Source organism: Peromyscus maniculatus, chromosome 13 (assembly GCF_049852395.1).
Source record: "Peromyscus maniculatus bairdii isolate BWxNUB_F1_BW_parent chromosome 13, HU_Pman_BW_mat_3.1, whole genome shotgun sequence".
NCBI lineage: Eukaryota > Metazoa > Chordata > Mammalia > Rodentia > Cricetidae > Peromyscus > Peromyscus maniculatus.
In genome coordinates this window covers 34,211,134-34,233,036 of record NC_134864.1, presented here as the reverse complement: position 1 = coordinate 34,233,036, position 21,903 = coordinate 34,211,134, and the positions used below count along the sequence as shown (strand labels likewise).

At 41.4% G+C, this 21,903-nt stretch overlaps 1 protein-coding gene and 1 long non-coding RNA gene across 8 annotated transcripts in view; one reads left to right on the top strand and one right to left on the bottom strand.

The window, feature by feature from the left end:
* Nucleotides 1–9,462, bottom strand: part of Dock10 (dedicator of cytokinesis 10) — a 249,841-nt gene extending 240,379 nt beyond the window's left edge. For 3 of the 7 annotated variants that reach the window (XM_076549961.1, XM_076549964.1, XM_076549958.1), the window contains exon 1: nucleotides 9,015–9,462. In XM_076549961.1, coding sequence (XP_076406076.1) covers nucleotides 9,015–9,407 — 393 coding nt within the window. In that variant the 5' untranslated portion in view covers nucleotides 9,408–9,462. The remainder of the gene's footprint in view (nucleotides 1–9,014) is intronic. The other 4 variants (XM_076549962.1, XM_076549963.1, XM_076549970.1 and 1 more) reach the window with 3 other exon arrangements.
* Nucleotides 9,463–11,806: 2,344 nt separating this feature from the next.
* The window catches only part of LOC121822032 (uncharacterized), a 42,211-nt gene continuing 32,114 nt past the window's right edge, over nucleotides 11,807–21,903 (top strand). The window contains exon 1 of the long non-coding RNA XR_006062962.2: nucleotides 11,807–11,872. This is a non-coding gene — a long non-coding RNA (uncharacterized LOC121822032). The remainder of the gene's footprint in view (nucleotides 11,873–21,903) is intronic.

The window sequence follows — 21,903 nt, the reverse complement described above, 5'->3', positions numbered from 1 at the left end:
CTTCATTTTAGAGGCAGTCATGTCCACTTCAGTCCAACTGTAGAATATTAATGCTTTCCCAAGGCAAATGTTTTTTTGTCTATTGCTGCTAACTCATTCAAATTCATTACATTTTTATTATTTGTACATCATTAAATGTAGGTCAACATGTCGAGTCCAGCAAACACCAGCATTTATTTCCAGCTCACAGAAGCTGTTGTGAATGATAAGAAGCTAACAAATGCGACTCTGAAGGAAAGAACTCCCCTTATTTGTAAACATGGACATTGTAAAAAGACTAAAAGAGACAATGTAATAGATGCAATCTGCAATTCAAGCACTCCATGCTTATCTTTACAAAAATGTATTTCTGTAGAAGGAGAAGAATGGAATGATATTCTTTCTGGAGCTGAGGAATCCTTTGCAAAACTTAACCTGTTCTGTGTCAACCCTGTAGCTTGGAAATAAGCCCCAAGACAGAGGACCTAGAGAAGATCTGTCCCAATATCTCATGCTTCTGGGATGTCACAGGTAAACTGTTCAGTGGGATGAAAGTATGCCCAGTGCTTCATGTTAAGAAGCCATTTTAGAAACTGAGACTGAATGATTTCCTTTACTCTTGGATGCCAGCTGCCTATCAAACGAGATTGTTCCTCTTTTCCTACCTGGTGAGGCATTTGCACCATTCAGGAGCTCAGACCATGGAGTCAGAATGTCTGCAATGAACTCTAGATTCACCCTTCTCTTGCCAATCGAGAGCAAGTTCCATGTCTGTGAGCATCTCTCCTCACTATAAAATGGGAATAGGAATTCATTGCCCAAGGTTGATTGTAAATAGACTGTGTAAGTAAAATACCTGATCCAGAGGGTATCTTAATGTCTTCCCAGTTGGTTGCTTGTTCCCTGCTTCAAGACTGTGAGGATTATGCATCAGAGTCCCACTTTCACTACAGCCTTCCACTCAGGGCACCCAGCCCACATGTCCTAGCTCTCTTTATGTACCTCGGGTGCAGTGAGAAAGCTTCATCTCTACATCTACTTTCATAGAGTAAGAAGAGTATAAAAGCATTGCAACAGATAAGTTCAAAAGGTCACTGTATGTAGCTGCTGTGAGCTTTGAAATAAACCAAACAGAACTATGGGACCTTAGCGAGGTAGACAGAAAACTTCCATTTGATGTCCAGGATGACCTGGTCGCATCTGAGAACTAGGGATCTGGAGAACTTAGCAGAACTCTGCAGCAGGGGAACTGCAAATGCAAGGACCAAATCTGTCATCTTTTCTTTTTATTTGAGGTTTTTGGAGACAGGGTTTCTCTATGTGGTTCTGACTGTCCTAGAACTCACTCTGTAACCTGGGCTGGCCTTGAACTCACAAAAATCCTCCTGCCTCTGCCTCTCAAGTGTTGGGATTAAACATGTACACTGTCACTCCTGGTTCACTATCACAGACCCAGAATCCGAGGCTCAAAAGAGACAAGTAATTTCACACTGTAAGCCCAGGGGTTGAATATGGAGTTCTAGAATCCAGCTTCCTAGAACCTGCCATTTCCTAACATCTCCCATCAACTAGAAAACCACATGGCCAAACTTTAAAAAGCATAATTTTGATGGGAAGTGAAAGAGTATTCTACAATGGTAGTGAAGAACAACCAAACAGATCAAGGATTACATTATAGCTTATGAGGAAATAAAGGTTTTTAACTCCATAGAATCTCATCTTCAGGACATTTCAAGATGAATAAGAGGGAGATTAATATATATATGTATATATTATTACAAATTATATATATTAATATGTATATATTAACCCATGACAATGAGGGATGATTTTCTGATTATAATCTCCAGATTTACTGATAGAATTACTTTCAAATTCCTAACAGTTTCAACATTGTAGCAAAACAGGTTAAACAAAACAACAAGGAGTCGTCACAGCAGCACGCTGTATGCATCAGTTCAGGCTGCTCTAATAACACAGGTGGCTTAAACAGACATTTGGTTCATACAGCTATGGAGCCTGCAAGGATGAGATCGTGGGGCCATGAATCTGCAGACAGGAAACCTTACTGCAGCAGAGGGAAGGAAGTCTTTCTCTTTTATTTTAAAACCATTATCACCTCCATAGAACTCCTATCCTCATGACCCAACTTGCCTCAAATTGTCATCCAATGGTGCCATCTCCAAATACCGAGGGTAAGTTAAAATGCCAGCACAGGCATCTCAGGGGTGGGAAGGGGTTATAGACATTCAATCCTTAACACACAGGTGAGGATTATTTAAGGTTCTCAGATATTAGGAGTGATAGTCTCAGCTTGCCCCATCTTGCCACGCCGACGCTGACTTTACGACCCACGGTGAGGACATTTTCTGATTTGGGTCAGTGCTATTTAAGGTATGTTATGATTGTTTTTCTCAACCTGTAAGCTTAAATGAAGTTACTACTACAATGAAATAGAGGAGGCAATATGGCACAAGTAAGCAAGAGACTTTCCTAAAGTCATTTAGCAATCACCATGTTGTATTTTCACTCACAGGTAGTTCAAACCTTGTAAACCATGTGGCATTGGACTTGCACACAACTGCCTTTACCTGATAGTGTGCCCAAGATAATGGCTGATGATGTGTCTTATGTTTTCTCAAATGTTAAGGTGCTTACGGATAAATGGGGTTTTTTTATTAAAGTGCATCCTTGGTATGTGTGGTGTGAGTCCTGGGATTCTGCATTTCCAATTAGCCCCTAAGTGATGCCAACGCTCTTGCCCCTGGTGATGTACTCTAAATGGCAAGGGCCCATAAGTGCATTATTTTCATCTACGAAAAACAATGAGAGATTGTCTCTGGAGTATCATTAAAAGATAATATTGAATATGCCTAGAGCAGACTAATTTCTTTGATCTTATGGACCTCTTAAATCTCAGGTTTTTTTTTTCCTTTTCAAATGAGCACAGGAAGAACTTTTAGCTAAGTTAACAGACTTAATGGTTATACTGATTTGATTGCAATGACCCACATCTGACTGTATTTAATTGTCCTAATATTGTTTTTTTATTCTTGCTACTGTTGTCTTTTTTACTCTTGGGATATTTAGAGTGGTTGTCTTCTTATGTGCTTCTTTGTAAGACACTTACAATTGCTCTTTCAGATAAGAAAAGATGTGGAGAAAAGAATCCTGGTATAATGTAAAGAATTGGAAAATGTGTTTCAGGATGCACAAACATCACAAAGATAGGGGTTATGAAAAGGATAACAGAGATATAAGTAGTCCAGAAAGAGGACTTGAGATAGATTAAGCCCTTTGCTTACAAGATGCACTCAAGGCTTTGCCAGATAGACAACATGAGGATGGCTGAGTGAGTCCACATTTTTATAGATTTAAAACCTGAACTTTCACTTGCCTCTGGAGGGTCTATTATTATAAAGGTACCTGGAACAACTCTCCTGATGCTACAAACCTCACAGGAACACTGATGTGAATGTTGGCAGCTTCTGCAAAACTTGGGGGGAGGGGAGAATAATTTCCTGTTCCTTAGGTGAGCTAGCTGCAGCTTGGGTAGATCAGGAGGCAAAAGCAAGCAATGTTTGCTTTCCCTGCTCAGTAATTAGAGGTACTACTGCAGCGGGCACAAAACTGGAAGCTGGTTAGAGGTCCATTGGAAGAGAAACCTTGTGTAGTTACTATTCAGGCTGCAAGAAATGTATCACGTCAGTCACTCAGCCTTGAGCAGTGTGTTTAATCCTTGGAATCTTAGTGGCCCTCTCTCTGGAACTTGCAACAGTAACTTCCCCATAGAATTGTTCTGAGAATTAAGTTAAAGCATTTAGTATTGTGCTGGGCATCTCATAGCTTCTCAACAGCTGGTTTACTGTAATGCAGTTACAATTCTCCTTTTTCTTGATTATCAACATGATTGGACTAAAAATTGGGAAGTCCCACCTCTGGTGCAAGCGTGGTGATGTTTCCAGGGGTAGTTAGATTGTGAGGGTTCTAGATCAATCCCTGGATGGACTCATACTCTGATGGCATTCTTGAGGAGCAATGGAAAGTAAGAAGAAGTGAGTCTTGGAGGAGGCGTGTCTCTGGGTGTGTGGTTTGGGGAGCTGTATTTTCCTCTGGCTTCATCTTGCTGTCTTTCGTCTTTGTCTTCTAGCCACCATATCACAACATAAACTGCTCTGGTCCACCACTCCCTCCCACCATCCATGAGGGACTGACCACTCTGAAACTATAAGGCAATAAAATATCTCTTCCTCCCTGAAGTTCTTTGTATAAGCTATTTTATTTTTGTCCCAGTGATTAAAAGGTCTAAGACAAGCAAGCCCTCATGAAATGATTAAATCTGAGGTGGGGAGGAGCTTCAAATCCTATAAGTTGACTCTTAGTTTCATTGTTGACCCTTCTAAAAGTTTTCTAGAATACTTTCCCAATACCTTTGAGTATTAGCTGGCATAACTCAGACTTGATCTTGTGAAGTTTGCATTGACTTCTTCACCAAGCAGAGACCTCAAGGGAATTTATTCATATTGAAAAAGGCAGTCATTGCTGTTAAAATATAAGTCTTCTTGTCATAAAGAGCTTTGTTACAGGGAAAATATTGGAACTAGAGATGGTTCTGTGGTTAAGAGCACTTGCTTCTCTTGCAGAGGACCAGGAAGTTTGGTTCCCAGCACCCTAACTGCAGCTTGAAACCACCAGTGACTACAGTTCCAAGGGATCTGACACTCTCTTCGAGTTTCCATGGGTCCTTACACACATGTGATGTGCATCAACTCATGCAGCCACACACACACACACACACACACACACACACACACACACACACACACACAAAATCATAAATGAGTCAACAAATCTTTCTTTTTAGAGGCCTGTGTGTATCTTAGATGCTGAACTAACAAGCATATTGCATATTGCTTTTAATGCTGGACACTCTCAGTAAAATAAATGCTTTGTTTTCATTCAATAGCACTTTGAACATCTTTCTACTTCTTTATAGCTTAATTTTGGGAAATTCCAGACTCCCCCACTCAACTTTCAAAATAATCCCTCCTAGTCTCCATTATTTAAATGTCACAAAGTTCAGAGGGAGGACATCTTTCCTTCTAGGAATTCCTCATGCAAACATATTAGATGCTCATTCCTTCTCAATCAGAAAGGTCAAAGCTTCTATTTATTCAGGGCTCCCTAAAATGTCAAGAGTAGTATTATAAGTACCACACTTAGAAGACATCAAAGCAAGCAGATGGGATTTTTGTGATTATGGGGTAAGCACTTTTTCTCTTTACCCCTTACTCTTCTTGAATGGGTAGGCATAGGGAATCATGATTAACTGAAATCACTTCTAACAGGCTGTTTTCCAAGAGTGAGTTACAGAGGATGTTCTGTGTCACAAAAGAAAAACTATCATAAATGTATTAAATTGCACACAAAACAAACTAATGTATTCCAATGTGGGCAATATACCTTCAGGCACAAGTTGATCAAATGGTTATTTGGTCCTTGACTTAGCATCCACCTGATCATGTTCTTACAGCCATTTGATGTTTTTCTCTGTTGCTCAAAGCCTTTCATAATTCTGACCACCTAAATATGTTCCTTCCATAAACACATTACAGATCTGATGTGGTACTTGCATAAAACTTACTTATCCTTGTTAAAGGGGTTTGTGTGCAATACAACCAAACATACATGTGGAAAGGTACGCACATCTTAAGTTTATATTTTTAATTAATAGTAAAAAGTCACATATATAAGTTAATTCATTCAAAAGTACAGACACACCTCATTATTTTGGAAGAAAAGTTTCTTAGCCAGAAATAATTTCAAGCTAGTGGAAATACCACTTTAAAACTAACCTGATATGTATATGTGTGTTGAATCACGGTGATAAAACACTCCTAACATGGGAGGCATATTTCCAATTATACTAGAACTGAAACTCTGCACTAGAAATGCTTACTTATAAGACAATAGACAAAGCAATTTCAGGAAATAGTTTAAACTTGACAGTATTATGATTTGGCCATAAAATACGTTATTAGCCCTTAATTTTCTAAAAAGAAGTTAGGGAAACGAAAAGGGTAACATCTTTGCTCAAACATTTCTCTCTATTATGCATAATAGTTCTTAGAGAGAGGCAAAATGTGGTAGGTTTGATCCAGGAGTCTCCATGTACACATGTAAACCTAATCCAGTGGTTTGGTAACACTGAGGTCAGTTTTCTTTTGGTATCCGGTCTACTTCCTGGGGCAGCCACTGTCAAAGCTGGCCTTGGTCATGTCCTTCAGTTAGCTTCCCTTGATCTCTGTCCTCTACACTCCAAATATATTTTGAAGACTTCATTTCATTCTCAGATGTCATTAATCTGACCCCTCCATCTATCATTATTAGCTGGAGCACAAGCCAAGATTTACAACACTCTTTGTAACATTCTGAAGGGCTTTCTAAGAAAAAAAAAAAACACTATAAACTTAGAAATAAGATAGATTTTTTTTAAATGAAAATCCCGAGTCCCTCAAATATAATAGACGGCAGCTTGCTGCAGCAGACAGATGCATGTCTACCACCTTGCACTCAAGTGAACTAACCATAGTATTTCCCCACTTTCCTTTCTTTCCCCTTAGACAAACAGCCTTTGAGAACATGGAGAAACAGACACACAGAGGTTGAAGAAACTGGATCAATGCAAGCCTATGATGAGCATGTACCATTTAGGCCAATCCTGAGGTTGTGGGTCCCTTGAGAGTGCAGTGTCACCCTGGGTCTCACTGAGTGTGCGGCTGACTCAAAGAGCCCAACCTTTCCTGCTTCCCTTCAAGAGCAGTGAGAGCGAAGCTCATGTCTTCCTGCCAAAATCACTGCCAGCGCTGCCTGCCTAGATGTAGAGGATCCCTTGAAATGTCTTGGCAAGAAGTGGATCTGGAGTGTTGGCCAAGGTGCTGAAGCCAGGAAGGCACCTGCGCCAGTGAAGCGCCCCTTTTCACTGCCCTTAAGGACTGTGCTCATTCACTGTGACAAGATCTCCCTAGGATTTCAAATGTAGGGTAATCTTGGAGAAAGGGGTGTGTGTGTGTGTGTGTGTGTGTGTGTGTGTGTGTGTGTGTGTGTATGTGTGTGTGTGTGTGTGTGTGTGTGTGTGTAGAAGGGCAGCTAGGATACATATTATTTATGGAAATTCCATTGCTACAGAAACATTATGAGAATCCACTTAAAAGCAAAACACAAAAGAGGCCACGCTGTTGAAGCTGGTTGGACGCCATCACTGGTAAAGTTGTCATATTATTACTAAGATTCCCTAAAATGAATTAACTGCAAAGCAAATTTACTCTAAAGCAAATGGGAGAATAACAACCCCGAGCAATCCTTTAAAACAGTGGTTCTCAACCTTCCTAATGCTGTGACCCTTTCAGACAGTCCCTCATGCTGTCAGGACCCCCAACCATAAAATTATTTTCCTTGCCACTTCATAACTACAGTTTTGCTACTGTTAGGAATCGCAATGCAAATATTTGTGTTTTCCGATGGTCTTAGGCGACCCCTGTGGAAGAGTCATTCAATCCCCAAGGGGTCGCGACCCAAAGTTTAAGAACCACTGCTTTAAAAGTAAAAATTACTGTCTTGTGTGTGTCTGATTTCCTAATAGCTCCACTGACTTTAGCCCGTTTTTGACAGTTTGTCTGTCTGTTCCTCCCTGAAAATATGCATGCTGATACCAAAACCACAGACTGGCATTGTCAAGGGATTGGCTAACAGTTGAATTGTTCCTGGTAGCTGCAGATTGCAGCCAGTGTCGAGGGAAGGGAAGGAGAAGGCAGCCTGGCCACCAGTTCTTTTCACACCCCAGGCTTTCCCCCCACCCCCTCCCCCGCCCTTAGGGCATCTGATGCTCTGGTCTTTCTGCCAGGCAATTTGCTTCCGCTCTGTTCAACTTCCCGACCTCTGGCTTTGGAGAAGGGGTTCTGGCTGTGGGAACTGGCTCTGACCAGCTTTGGCTCCCTCCTCTTCGGGGACTGGCCAAAGCAACACTTTCTCTTTGACACTCTTAAAAAGGGCTGTTTAATTCCTAATGGCAAAAGGGAAAATGAAACCCACAACAAGGAGGATTCCGGTCCAACAAAGTCAAGCCAAGAGCTCCATGATAGAGCCCCGCTCTTGCTGGAAGGCTGCTTCCCACTGCTTCCCTTTTCCAGCACAGTTGATATGCGCTCCCCGCTTGCTACTTCCATCCCATAGTGTGACACCTACTGGAATTTATGAATATCTGGAGATGCATGGCTATGATTTGGGCATCTGATGTTGGTTGCTTGCCTCAGGGACTTCCCGCGGAAATCACCCAACACTTAGAAGGCATTTCGACAAGGAAGTCACCAGTGGAGCCTTCTGGAGGGAGAACCCCGTGAAACCGCTTCAGAAAACACCAGAAGCCACCGGCTATTTAATAACCCACGTCCCCTCCATCCTGTCTCCCCCAGATCTTTCTGCAACAGTATAAAGTGGCTTGTGGGGTTTCAGCCTGTGGGGGGAGAGCTGTGCGAACTGCATTTATTTATTAAGCCCTAGATAGAAGGTGGGGGTTGCAGCTTTAGTCCGGCAGAGGAGCTCACTCTGTATCCTTTTCAGGTTCCCACAGGGATGAGAAGAGCGCGCAGACTTGTGGATCTACAGGTTCCATCCATGTAGATCTCCACCCCCAACCCCCACCTCAGGTTCCTGTCACCCCTGTCACCTTGAGCCAGAGTGGATGCATTCCCACCTCCTCCACCCTCCTTAAAACGTGGGCACATCCTCTTCCACGCAGCTGCTCATCTAAGCGTCCCATGCCCCTAAAGTCCCCAAATGCGCCTCTGGTCCTTAAATTTTTGGTGACATTGCCTGACAGAGGTGGCTCCTGGGTCGCTCTAGGAGGTGGCAGGGGAGAGAGTGCGGGGGCGGAGGACCCGCTAGCTCCCGAGGTGGGGCTCACAGGGTTGCAGGCGAGGCCTGCCTGGGGTCCCCTGGCAAACCCCGCCGTGGCGCGAGGGACGCGCCGCACTCACCCGCTGCTGCTGACGGCTGCTGACGGCCACCGCGGCGGCGGACGCGGCGCTGTGCCGGAGCTCGGCGGCCTGCCCGGGTCTCAGCAGGCTCCGGGTGAACCTGCGGGTCCGCTCGCCGGCCATGCCCGGCCGCGATGCTGGCTCCTCGGCCCCGGAGCGAGTGTGTCCCGCCGGTCCCCGGGCCGCGCCAGCCTGCTCTACCCACCCGCCGTTCAGGAAGCGGAACTCGGAGCCTTTCCCCCCCTCTTCCCCGCTCAACTCACAAGAGGCGGGTTTTTCTCGCGCGCACCCCCACTCTGCCCACCCCCTTCGCTCCCGCTCGAGCTCCGCGGCGACTTTGCAAACTCTGCTCCACTCCGGCCGCGCGGCCAACTCGGCCCGGCTAAGGCGCATCTGCAGCAGGAGCCGCGGGACGCGCGAGGGGTGGCTCCACCCGCGCCGCCCACCCGGGACTAGGTACCGAACCTGGGATGCGGCTGCAGGCTCCGGGCTGGACCTGCCCACCGCCCTACTCTCAATTCTGATGGGCTTGGAGGGCTAGGGATGTGGCATTTTGCGGGGCGGATCTGCATTCTGAGGCTGGAAAGTGGACAACAGTAGAACTCAGGTCCCCCATGCACCTTTGGAGGTTTATTAGGGATCTGTCTGGTGGCTGGGATCCTTGCTCTGAAGTCTGTCTAGACTTGGAGTCCTTACTTGGTCTTGGGACAGTCTGTATGAATTCATATCTGTCACTAATTTTTCCTAAACTGCTTTCCTATTCTATACCAGTTATACTGCTCTGGAAAATGAGACTAGAGAGGGTGATTTACCAAGAGCCTCCCTAACTTTGCGTACTAATTTGAATTAAAATCTGGCGTGTATCTGAGTAATGTAAGGGATTTCAGGACAGATTTAGGGTGAGTAAGTAACAACTGCTTTGTTGGGTTACTGGCTAGAGTGAGTCCCGCATGGTGGGTGGTTTTTCGTCTATTTTCCTGCCTTCTTACCAAGTGCCCACTTATCCTGACTCAAGCTATCTGATTAAAGTATTCTAAAATTTCTTATCTGGAGTCACATACAGGGTGGTTCTCTGCCCAGTGTGGGTGGATGAAAAAGCATGGCTCCTGGGAGTGCTATTTCGACACTCTGGATTTTTTTTTCAACCTTTTTTATTGTTGTTGTTTGTTTGTTTGTTTTTCTGTGGATCCGTGATCTCTGCGTTTTTCTGAAGTTAAAAAACGTTTTAGCTTGTGAAGTGGCTCATGCTTGTTACGTACTTAGTAGGCTGACAGGCTCACTCTGAGGAAAACCTGGGCTACACACAGTGTGACTCCGTCTTACATTTGACAAACTGTCCACAAGCATTTCCCCCAGTTTCAGAGTACTGCCTGGTATATAGTAGGGACTGAATAACTCATGATTATGAATTACTTGCAAAAGCTCAGAAAGTCTGGTCCAATCGGGGACTTGAGTGCTGAAGCAAGGGCATGAGAAGGAAAAGAGAAAAGTGTTCCGGAAGCAAAAGCTACAGACACAGAACAGGCATTGTAGTGTGTCTTCGGCATAGTTTTGAACTTACTTTGCTCTGTTGAAATACCTTGGCCAAAAGCAACTTGAGGAGGAAAGGATTGATTTTGCTTATACTTCCAGATCACAGTTACCCATGGAAGTTAGGGCAGGAACAGAAAGCAGAAACCTGGAAGCAGGAATCTAGATCAGAAACCACGGAGGAATGTTGCTCATTAGCGAGCCCTCTGACTTGCTTCCAGCTCCCTTTATCTTACACAGGCAAGGCCCATCTGCTTAGGGATAGTGCTGCCCACACTGGGCTGAGCCCTCCCGCGTCCATCATCAGTGAAGACAATCTCTCACAGATATGGACACAGGCCAGTCTGATAATGGCAGTTCAGCTGAGATTCCTTCTTGCCAGGTGGCTCTGGGTTGGGTCAGGTTGAAGATAAAAACTAAGCAGGACAATACATTGCATGGCACATGCAACCCAGTCTTCAACTGCATCATGCATCGGAACATCACTTGTGTTTTCACTGTGGGTGGCAATTTTGCCCTCTCCAGCTACGGGAGGCCACCACCATCCACTGGGGTGGAAGGATTTGCTCCACCTGTGTCCCCAGGATGTTCATGTTAGGAGTCAGCTGACAAGAAAGGTGGATGCAGTTGTGACATCATGAAGGGTGCATTACATGTAGGTGTGTGTCACCCAAACATAGTAGCATCAGACATCTCACCTTTAGATTTCTTTAATAATGTCCCACTTGGAGTCTCGGAGGCCTTCACTCAAGTAGGGTTTAGTGAAGGCGCGTTCTGGATCCTGGGGAGAGGGAGCATAGAGAACTGATTGCCCCTCAGCAGATGCATGCACTTTGTGGTGAGGACACACCCATTCTCTGCTGTAGAGATCTACTTTCAGACTGACTGACGGAGGCTCTCTGCGTTTTGCTGGCCCTCTATTTCTCAGTTTTCTGAAAATATTTGGCTATGATGCTTTGTAAAGGCAAGTCTATAGGTTAAGTTTTGGCTCATATTTCTGTCTTGAGCTTTATCCTGTTCCTGTCATTTTTCTAAAAAAAAAAAAAATAGTGAGAGAAAAGAAAAAAAAAACAACCAAACTCTGCTTCATTCTACATTCTACATCCCAACCTTTTTTCCTTTTACTAATTTGTTATTATTTTATCTTATGTTTGTGAGTGTTTTGCCTGCTGTATCTATATGTATTACATGTGTCCCTGGTGTTCTTGAAGGCCAGAAGATGGTGTCAGATGCCCTGGAACTGGAGTTACAGATGGTTGTGAGGTGTCATATGGGTGATAAGAAACAAACCCTGTCCTTGGAAAGAAGAGTCAGTATGCTCTCAACGGGTGAGCCATCTCTCCAGTCCCCCCACCCCCTTTTATTTTAAAAGATATCATTGTAGGAACATCACCATTACAGTTTCATATCTCTAAATAAGTGAATTTTTAAAGACCTAAGATGCCGAATGTCATGGTCAGTCTTGATCGTCAGTTTCATGGCATTTGGAATCACCATGGAAACAAATCTCCAGGCTTGTCTGTGAGGACTGGGCACAGCTCACACCATGCCTGAGGGTCTCAGACAGAATGTAAAAGACAAAATAAGCGGAGCACAGTCATTCATCTCTCTCTGCTTCTTGACTGCAGATTCGATGTGACTAGCTTCCTCAAGCTCTGCAGTGGCTTCCCTGCTGTGATGGATGATGCCTTTGAAATGTTAGCCAAAGCAAATAATTTCTTCAGTTTATTTTGTCAGGGTGTTTGGTCACAACAACCGGATAAGTAACTAATAGACTCTAGAATAGTGACAGAAAGTCCATGGTGTATAGTTGAACTCCCTGGGAACAAACCCCAGCTTCACTAAGCATATATGACTGCATAGGTTGTAATAATGTACTGTCGAGTCATAACTCATGTCTTCACTGGAGCTGGCGTAGACCAGGCTCTTCCATTGGAAAGAAGTCACCCCACTCAGCACCCACACATGGTATCCCAGTGGTACAGAGCTCACTCGAATTTCTGCTTCCAAAAAAACTCCATTTCAAACAGAGTAACTACCTTGGTTACTGTTGGAAATCTGTTGGTAAGAGAAGAGGGTAAGATTTTGGAGATGAATCTTTTAAGACCCATGGCAATATTTTACATTCCAGTAAAATTGTCTCAGTAGTAGTTTCTCTCTTCCTTCCCACCCTTTAGTTTCTTCCTTCTTTCTTCCTCTCCTCTCCCCTCCCCTCCCCTCCCTTCCCTTCCCTCCTCTCCCCTCCCCCTTCCCTTCTTCCTTCTCTCCCCTCCCCTCCCCTCCCCTCCCCTTCCCTTCCAGATACCCTCCCTCATTATCTGAAGGCTTCGTCGGCTTTCTTATGGATCAGGGAGCTCTTATTACCTGCTCTGATATAGACCAAAGCTCTATAAATTAGAAAAATATAATTATCAATAACTTTCTCTTACCATTTTACAAGACTTGGCATGGGGCCAATATTGCTGGTCACATGGGTAAGGAATGGATTTAAGATTTTTTTTTATTACAGTAATAAGTATAGAAATGAAAACTGTACTGTGTTTTCGCCACACTGTGGTGACATAACTGAACAAGCTGGGGACTGGGCAGGAAGCAGTACTCTTCCTTGGTCTCTGCTTCAGTTCCTGCCTCCAGGTTCCTGCCTGGCCTCCCGTCCTAGCTTCCTTCAGTGTAACCTGTAAGATGAAAAGCACCCTTTCATCCTCAGATGGCTTATGGTCATGGTCTTCATCAGAACAGCCTAAATCAAACTGAAAAGCTCTTCCCCTGTGCATAAAAGAAAGCTGAGAGGAAATTTAGTAGTATGACTGGCTCTTCAAGTAGAGCATTATATATGATAGCTATACAAATGTCACTTTACATGATTTTTTGATATTATATAAAGACTTTCTTTCAAACTCTCTATCAAGGGAAAAGTTCATATTTTCTATTTTACACTGCGTGTGTATGTGTGTCAGGGTTTCAAAGAAGCAGGTCATTTACCTTGATCACTGTCTAAAAGTATGGTAGATAAATTAACATAATTCATGTTCATTTGGTTATTAAAAGTTTACAGCTAACTCAGCAGTAACAAAATCATCAATCGGAATTGTAAGCCAAATGGAAAAAAGTGGTGCTCAGGATTGAGCCAGCCAGATGCAGCAGGAGTCAAACAGTATGAAGAAGAAGTAACCAGCCACATGGCAGAACATAGATTTAATATAAACGGTTTAATTTAAGTTATAAGAGCTAGTTGGGAACAAGCCTAAGCTAAGACCAAGGAGTCTGTCATTATTTGGGAAATGGCAATCGAAAGAAAGACCAACCATAAGAAAATACAGTTTAAAAGATATGATATCAATTTTGGTTCATTAGTTCTTGCCAGAGCTGGAGCCAACTGATAATCCCAAGCACCTCAAGGTTGCTTATGGGCAGATATATTAAGCCTGGTATGTATTCCTCACTGTATTTAGAAAACAGATCACTCCTTGGAAGAAAATTATACTAAAGTAGCATGGTTTGACAGTGCAGATCTGCCAGATCACGGTGTCCGTCCACACACCCATGCTTTGCACTGTTCTGTCACTATTAGTGCAGAAAGCAAAGCTCAGAGAGAGACCTAAGTGACAAAAAAGCGTTTTGTTTGTTCGTTTCTTTACTAGAAACGTATCTTGGAGTTCATTGTTCTACCTTGTTTTTAATTCACAGTCTGGCTTTGGGGAATTAATGTTCTGGGATCTTCACCTCTTCAGCAGTAAAAGTTATGCAGACACAGATTTTGGCTCAATATAAGGAGGAAGAAGAAGATGATGATGAGAAATCAGAGTGGGATGTTTCCATTCTTGCACGCATGAGGAAACTCTGCATGTCCACTTTCTTAGGCATTTTGGTTTTCTTCCCTGATGAGTTACTTATTCCCAATATTCATCATTCTTAAAGACATATACCTTGATACACAACAGAATTGTAATATAATCACGTATTTTATTTTTAAGAGAGAAACATAAGAATGAATCCATTTTTAAATATTTTCTTGAGAGATTTTACTCTGTACACATGAGTGAGATTGTCCTACCCTTTTTCCTTTGGAATTGGTATTCTTTCATGTTGCCAAGGACATTGCTAAATTGGTGGGAGAGCTTTCTGTCTCTTTCCATGGCTACAACAATTTTAATAACATCGGGGTTATTTGTTCTGTGCAGGTTGGATGGAATCCAGCTGCAGAGCCATCTGGTTTTGGTACCCTTTTTTAATGGGAGAAATGGTATCAGTTTTAAATCTCTTCTGTGGCAGTTGGTCTATGTTCAAGATTTCCACATCTACTATTTCGTAATCATTTATATTTTACTAAGAATAGCACTTACCTTTCTAGAATCCAGAAACACTTGCCTTAGAATATCAAGTAGCATAAATTGTGCATTTAAAAAAATATATATCATGTATTCTTTTGTTTTATTATGAAGAGATCAAACAGGCTTTAAGTATGAAAATGCAAAAATATTATAATATATACCCTTAAGGTGTTTAAAGTATTTTTTGAACTTTTACCTCTAAGTCAGTAAGAATTTATCTCTGAAAAGTAAGATGGGTGTCCTATGCAGCAGTATGACTTAACAGAGTGACCTTGAAAATACCTTACGCCATTTCTCACAGGTTGTGATCAAATGCTTTTTCATCATAGCTGCTTTGGTCAATCTAGTATTTTATCATAGATGCTGAATAGATTTGTCTGTCACACTTATTTCCTCAATGGAAAGTCGTCCGACTCACCTTGTGATAATGGTATAGGCCCATTCAGAGAACAAGCCAGTTGATCCAGCCCTATTATCTGTTTTTGACATTTTATTTGTCCCTTTTTATCTAAAGGCTTAAAAGAAATCTGTAGCACGAATCTTAAATGGTCTTATTAATAAGAACAAACCCAAGGCCAGGTATTGGGGTGAATGCTGGAAGATCAGAGAAGCAGAACAAGCCACAGGACCTCACTTTGCCATTTCCTCAGCTGATCCTGTTTCCTCAAACTGGAAGTCTCTGAGTCCTCATCCAAATGAGTCTCAGCTGGTTAAGCCTAAAAGCTTAACCAGGCTCTAGTTCCTCCTCCTCAAACCTTAAATACCTTTCTGCTTCCTGCCATCACTTCCTGGGATTAAAGGCTCTTGTTACCACAGCTGGCTGTTTCCAGTGTGGCCTTGAACTCACAGAGATCCCTGGATCTCTGCCTCTGGAATGCTAGGATTAAAGGTGTGAGTGCCACCATTTTCTGGCTTCTGTATCTAGTGGTTGTTCTGTTCTCTGACCCCAGATAAGTTTATTATGGTGCACAATATTTTGGGGAACACAATATCACCACAGAAATCTTTTATTAGTCAGTGATTATCACATATTTCTCTTTCTTAATCTGGGGCATCTTACTTCCTTGGTTCAGGACTCTGTTTCCAATGGTATTATCTAGTTAGTCATTAGTCTATTTAAGGAATTGGTTTTAGACTTATAAGTTTAACTTTACTTATTTATTTAGTTGTTAATAAGCTGAGTCTTTTTGTCTTAATTCTTGAGTCTTTTAATCAAGAGACAAACCCTAGATTTTGTACATGAAAAAGTAGTATGCTCAAATGCATAAAGCTTACATTTTCCTTATAGAAAATGTGTAATATATTATTTTAAATCAGCAAGTTGGCTGAGGAGAGAGCTCAATGGCTAAACCACTTGCCATCTGAGCATTTGCACCCAAGTTCATCTTCCCAGATCCTGTAGAAATGCTGGCTGGAGTAGTGTTGTCCACCTGAAATTCCAGCCTTGGAGCGGAGGAAGAGAGAGGGTGCCCAGCACAAGCTGGGCAGCCAGAATAGAAATATAGATGAGCTCTGGTTTCATCAAGAGCCTCTGTCTCAACAAGTAAGGAGGAAGAGCTATGGAAGATGGTTTCAGACATCAACCTCGGGCATCTACATGCACGAGCACACATTTTTATGTGCATCCCCTTCCCACATGTTCCCATACATGTCAACCAAACACACACACACACACACACACACACACACACACACACACAGAGAGAGAGAGAGAGAGAGAGAGAGAGAAAGAGAGAGAAAGAGAGAGAGAGAAGAGAGAGAGAGAGAGAGAGAGAGAGAGAGAGAGAGAGAGGAGAGAGAGAGAGGAGAGAGAGAGAATGGAAAAAGAATGAAAAAAGCCAAAAGCAAATAATATAATTGACTACATACTTGTAAAGAAAATAATCAAAAAAGAAAAATATTTTTAATATACGAAATTACAAAGATCTTTTTTTTTTAAACCAATTTCCTAAACAATTCAAAGTATAAAAATTCTTACAAGATAAAAAAAAAAATCAAACAATCCAGCGAAGTCTACTTAAACACACTCAAAATTCTACTCAGTTTCAAATGTGGTGGCAATGTTTCTATAACCGAATTTCTAGTGAAGGTAGTTCCAGTACAAATGCTTGTCAACATATATGTGTGTGTACCCGTGTGTGTCATTTGTTTGCAATAGAGCACATTGCTAACCAACCAGAAGCTATCATCTCCTTAGTAGTTTTCTTTATAGAGTGAGGAGTGTCACAACAAACATATTTAGCAACATCAAGTGATGTTTTTCCAAGAGATTGAGATAACGCATTTTCTCCTAATAGCCTCAGAAAGAAACATAATGTTCCTAACATTTCAGATGAATGGTTAAATAACCCGTTTAAAAAAGTTTATAACACAAGGTTTGCAAAGACTCAATGCCCCGGCTTTCTTAAATGGTAGGAGACAGATGGGACGAATGTATTTTTGGTAGGTCTGATTGATGCTTTACATCAATTATTTTCAGGAAATTTTTCTTAAACTAAAAAACCCGTGCGATTTCAGTGGTTGCAGCCCATTTCCTTGCCTGTGGTGTTGGGGTGTGCAGTATTTGCATGAACTCGTTTCCTGTGCCTTCCTGTGGTAGAGAGAGTGAATAGAAATTTCAGAACATTGCTCAGGACTCAGTCTGTGAAAGGAAGGGGAGGTGTCAGAGGCGGGAAGGCCAGTGCAATTGCATGCTGTTGTGAAGCGGTCTCCAAAATGTCAGATGGAGTGTTCTCGGGATGTTTATTCAAGCAAGACTAGTAGGTTTTGTTCTTCCACACAGGGCCATTAGAGTTTATTGATACAACTAGATTAGGGTTTTCACAGCTTTTATCTTGTAGCAATTTCTCATGTGTGGGCTAAGAAATGTGCTCTGTTCTGACTAATCATGGATATTGTCCTTTTCCTCCTTATCTTTGCTAAAAGGACAAAAAGAAGTTTAAAAAAAAAAGGTGACTATTTTCAAAGAAAAATGTAAAAGCAATAGGAGAGTTACTATGAAAATTGCCTAAAAATTCCTGAGAAAATTAGAGTATTTTTTGTAGTTTTTAAAAGAGGTCTATTAGCATCATCTCACTCATAAAGCACCAGGCTTGTGTTTAACAACAGGCCTTTCTGATGCTGCCACAAAGCTTGTATTCTGTTAGAGAAATGATTACAACGGAGCTACTTGAAAGCACACGTGTACAACTTTCAGTGGAATATTCTGTAATGACATAATATCTTATAACCCCTCTTCTTTTCTTTCACTCACTTCAATGTTCACCTAACCACTGTCATTAGTCTGATGGCATTCACCCATAAAGGCCTAGCCTGCTGGTTAGTGTGTGAATCTGTTTAATAGATTTTAGTTCTATTGTCGGGCATGAATTCTCTTTCTGGATTCACATTCTGGGCAGTTTCAGGTAGTCTGATGAATAGAGCCTGGGTTTTCTGGTAAGAACTTCTAAAGCTATGTTTGGGTGTTAGTGGGCTATAGATGTAACCAACTGTTTTATTAAATAAGAAACACAGAAATAATGCAAAAGAGAAAGCCGAGAGGTCAGAGCTCAGAGCCAAAATCTCACCCTTCCGCCTGCGGTGTCCCAGCTTCCCGAATGAGGGCTCCTTTTCCTGTCTGTTAGTCTATTTAAAGAGACAGAACAAGCCACAGCTATCTCACCTCACCAGTTCCTCAGCTGGTCTTGTTTCCTCAGACTGGAAGCTTCTGTGTCCTCATCCCAATAGCTCTCAGCTGAACTGTGTTGCTCCAAAGCCTGAAAGCTTAACCAGCCAAATGCTTCTAGTTTCTGGTCCTCACGCCTTATATATCTTTTTGCTTTCTACCACCACTCCCTGGGATTAAAGGCTGGCTTTCTGGGATTAAAGGCGTGTGCCACCACCGCCACACTCTTGCTATGGCTCTAATAGCTCTGACCCCCGGACAACTTTATTTATTAACATACAATCAAAATCATATTTCAGTATAATTAGATTACCACCACAGTGGGCAAAGTCTTATAGCGGCTGACAGAGCTGAACTGGGCCTAGAATCACCTAAGTCCTTGTTGCTCCTGTGCTTCTGCGGTGCTTTGCTTGGATGTTTGGTGTTCTTGTTAAAGAAAGAAATGGAAACCCAGAAGCAAAGGGCTGCATCTCAGCTCTATTAGTCAGCGACCGCTTGACAAAGACTTTACTGTCAAACTAGAAAGATGCAGGGGAGGAAAGTCAAAGGTGAAAGGTATCTTCTAGAAAACCAGCAGAAAAACATCAGGGTCATGGGACCACCTACACATCATGAACAGAAACAAGGAGATAATGTTTGTAATTTGTGTTATTCTGTTTCTTTTTTATTTCCTCCCTCCCTCATCCCCTCTTTCTCTTCTTTCTTCCCTCATTCCTTTTTTCCTTCCTTCCTCTTCTTTCCTCCCTCCCTCCTTTTCTCCTTCTCTACCTTCCTGTCTTCTTGATGCTTCTCTTCATTTATTTTCTTTTTCTTTTTTCATTCGTCTGACCCTCTGCATATGCCAAGACTCCTCTTTCTTAGGATGTCTTTTGTAAAACCTTCTCATTCTCTTCACTCTGCCTCCTACACAATCAGTACGCTGTATTTTGTATGCCACAGTTTTGTTTTAGCTTTTCCATTAATCACAGAATGTTTTTTAAAAAGATCCTAAAATTCATGTGGAAGAACAAAAGATGTAATAGCCAAGACAATCCTGAGGGAAAAGAACAATGCTGGAGGGGTCACATGACCTGGTCTCAAATTACACTTCAAGACATCATAGTAAGATTGTCATTGTGACACTCACATAAAAAAGCCACATAGGTTAATGGAGTAGACAGGGCATCCTGCTACAATTGATGGAAGGTCAAAGATTCCAAGACAAAGATGCCAAGAATACAAATTGGAAAAAAAGATAGCCTCCTCAGAAACTATTCTAAGAAAGCTGGATATTAGCATGTAGACTTCTGAAGCCAATTTGGTTGCTCACCCAGTGCAAAAATCCATTCAAAGTGGATTAAAGACCTCAATGAACACATGAAATTTTGAACACAGAGAAATACTCTAAGAACTTGCTATGAGCAAGGACTCCAATAGGTCAGTAAATAACGACAAGTATTGATGTGTGGAATTAGGTCAAATTAAAAAGTTCTGCACAAAAACATATTAACAGAGCAAACAGCCAACCAAATGGGATAAAATATTTCTTAACTTTTTGTCTTTCAGAGGACCAATGTGTAGAATATATAAAGAACTCAAAATATTTATCAACAAGAGAATGAGTACAACAATCAAGAGATTAGTAAATGTTTTAGTAAGATAATCCTCTTTGGAAACAATTCTCTAATGAAATGTAATTTTTAACGTAATTACTTGAACTAAAGGAAACAAAGTCAATTTACATAAGAGATAACTGTGCAACGATGCTTATTTTGACAGTTTGCACAATAGCCAAATTATAGAAACTCAAAAAGAAGTGATAAACTCTAGCATCAGGCTAACACAAGTTTCATAGTGCACCTCAAATTTTAGCATGAGAAAAATAAAATCATAATCCATCTGACATATGAGCACAGATGTTTAAATTTCTATCCAAACACAGGTAGATATAAAAGAGCTGTGTCCAAGTAGAGTTCATCCTAAGATTACAGAGTTGGAAAAGTAATTGAAAATGAATTCACATTGTGTCACATAGTAAAGGAGGAAAAGGTGTGGTCCCCTCAGTGATGCATAATTGATAAAATCGCAGATTTTATGTGTTGGAGATTTTTTGCGAACTAGAAAAAAGTGGGTTTCTTAAACAATTGAAAGTTTATTTAAATAAATTTGAAAATTACTATAGCCATCATTTGTTATCCTTTGTGGGACAATAGGCAAATAACATCACAGAAGAAGTCTACAAGGATCATAAGGAAGGAATAGAAACTGCCATTATTGACAGGATGTAATCGGGAAATGATAGATTCAACAGGATGCTTCAATTATTAATTACCAAATATAATTAACAAGAGAATTTAGAAAGATCAGAAACAAATCTATACATGAATCATCAGAAGCAAAGAGGGATAAATGATAACATTTGAAATAGCACAAAACACTAAATCATTCATAGTAAATCTAATAAAATTCAGAAGTTGTTGAAAATTTTTAAAAAAAAATGTATAATGGGATATAAATATTTAGAAGGCTATGGAATATTTATTGATCAGAAAAATCAACATTTCAAAGACGTCTGTTATCCACAAATTGAGTAACTTATTCAAAGAAAACCTATTTATCAACTTAATAAAACCAATTTATCAACTTAACAAATTTAATTTCCCCAGTGAATTTTGTTTTGTTAGGTACCTATGAAGTTGTATTTCCTGTCCTGATAGTGGGACAATTCCAGTCTCATTCCTTGCTAGCATGAACTGGTATTGTCTTTGAGACCAACCCTAAAAGGATAATCCTTTGTATGCTCCCTTAGGCCTGACGGGAAAATACCGTTCAGTATCTAGGGCAGGGTAGTTCTCTCAGTAGCTCATACTGCTGCTCCATATATTATCTGATAGGCCTAGTGATTACCTTTATATGCTTGACACTTTTTGTTTTTTTGTTTTGTTTTGTTTTGTTTTTTCGAGACAGGGTTTCTCTGTGTAGCTTTGAGCCTTTCCTGGAACTCACTTGGTAGCCCATGCTGGCCTCGAACTCACAGAGATCCACCTGGCTCTGCCTCCCGAGTGCTGGGATTAAAGGCGTGCGCCACCACTGCCCGGCGACACTTTTTTTTTTTTTTTAATTTCTATAGCTTAGATCAAAGGTTTTTCCTGCCTTGGAATTTCTCCTTTTCTCATCTTACGTCTAACTATTACTTAAATTGCAATACAAGCCACCTTTTGCTTTAATGCCTTCCCTAAGCAGCCTAACAAATTTTACCTTTTTTTTTTCCATCAAGGAAGGTACCATTTCTACAGTTAAATGTGTGACCCACTCCTCACAGTGTTAGTTTCATGAAAAATTTTCTATTACCTCAACTATGTTTAATATCTTTGTGGATTAAATG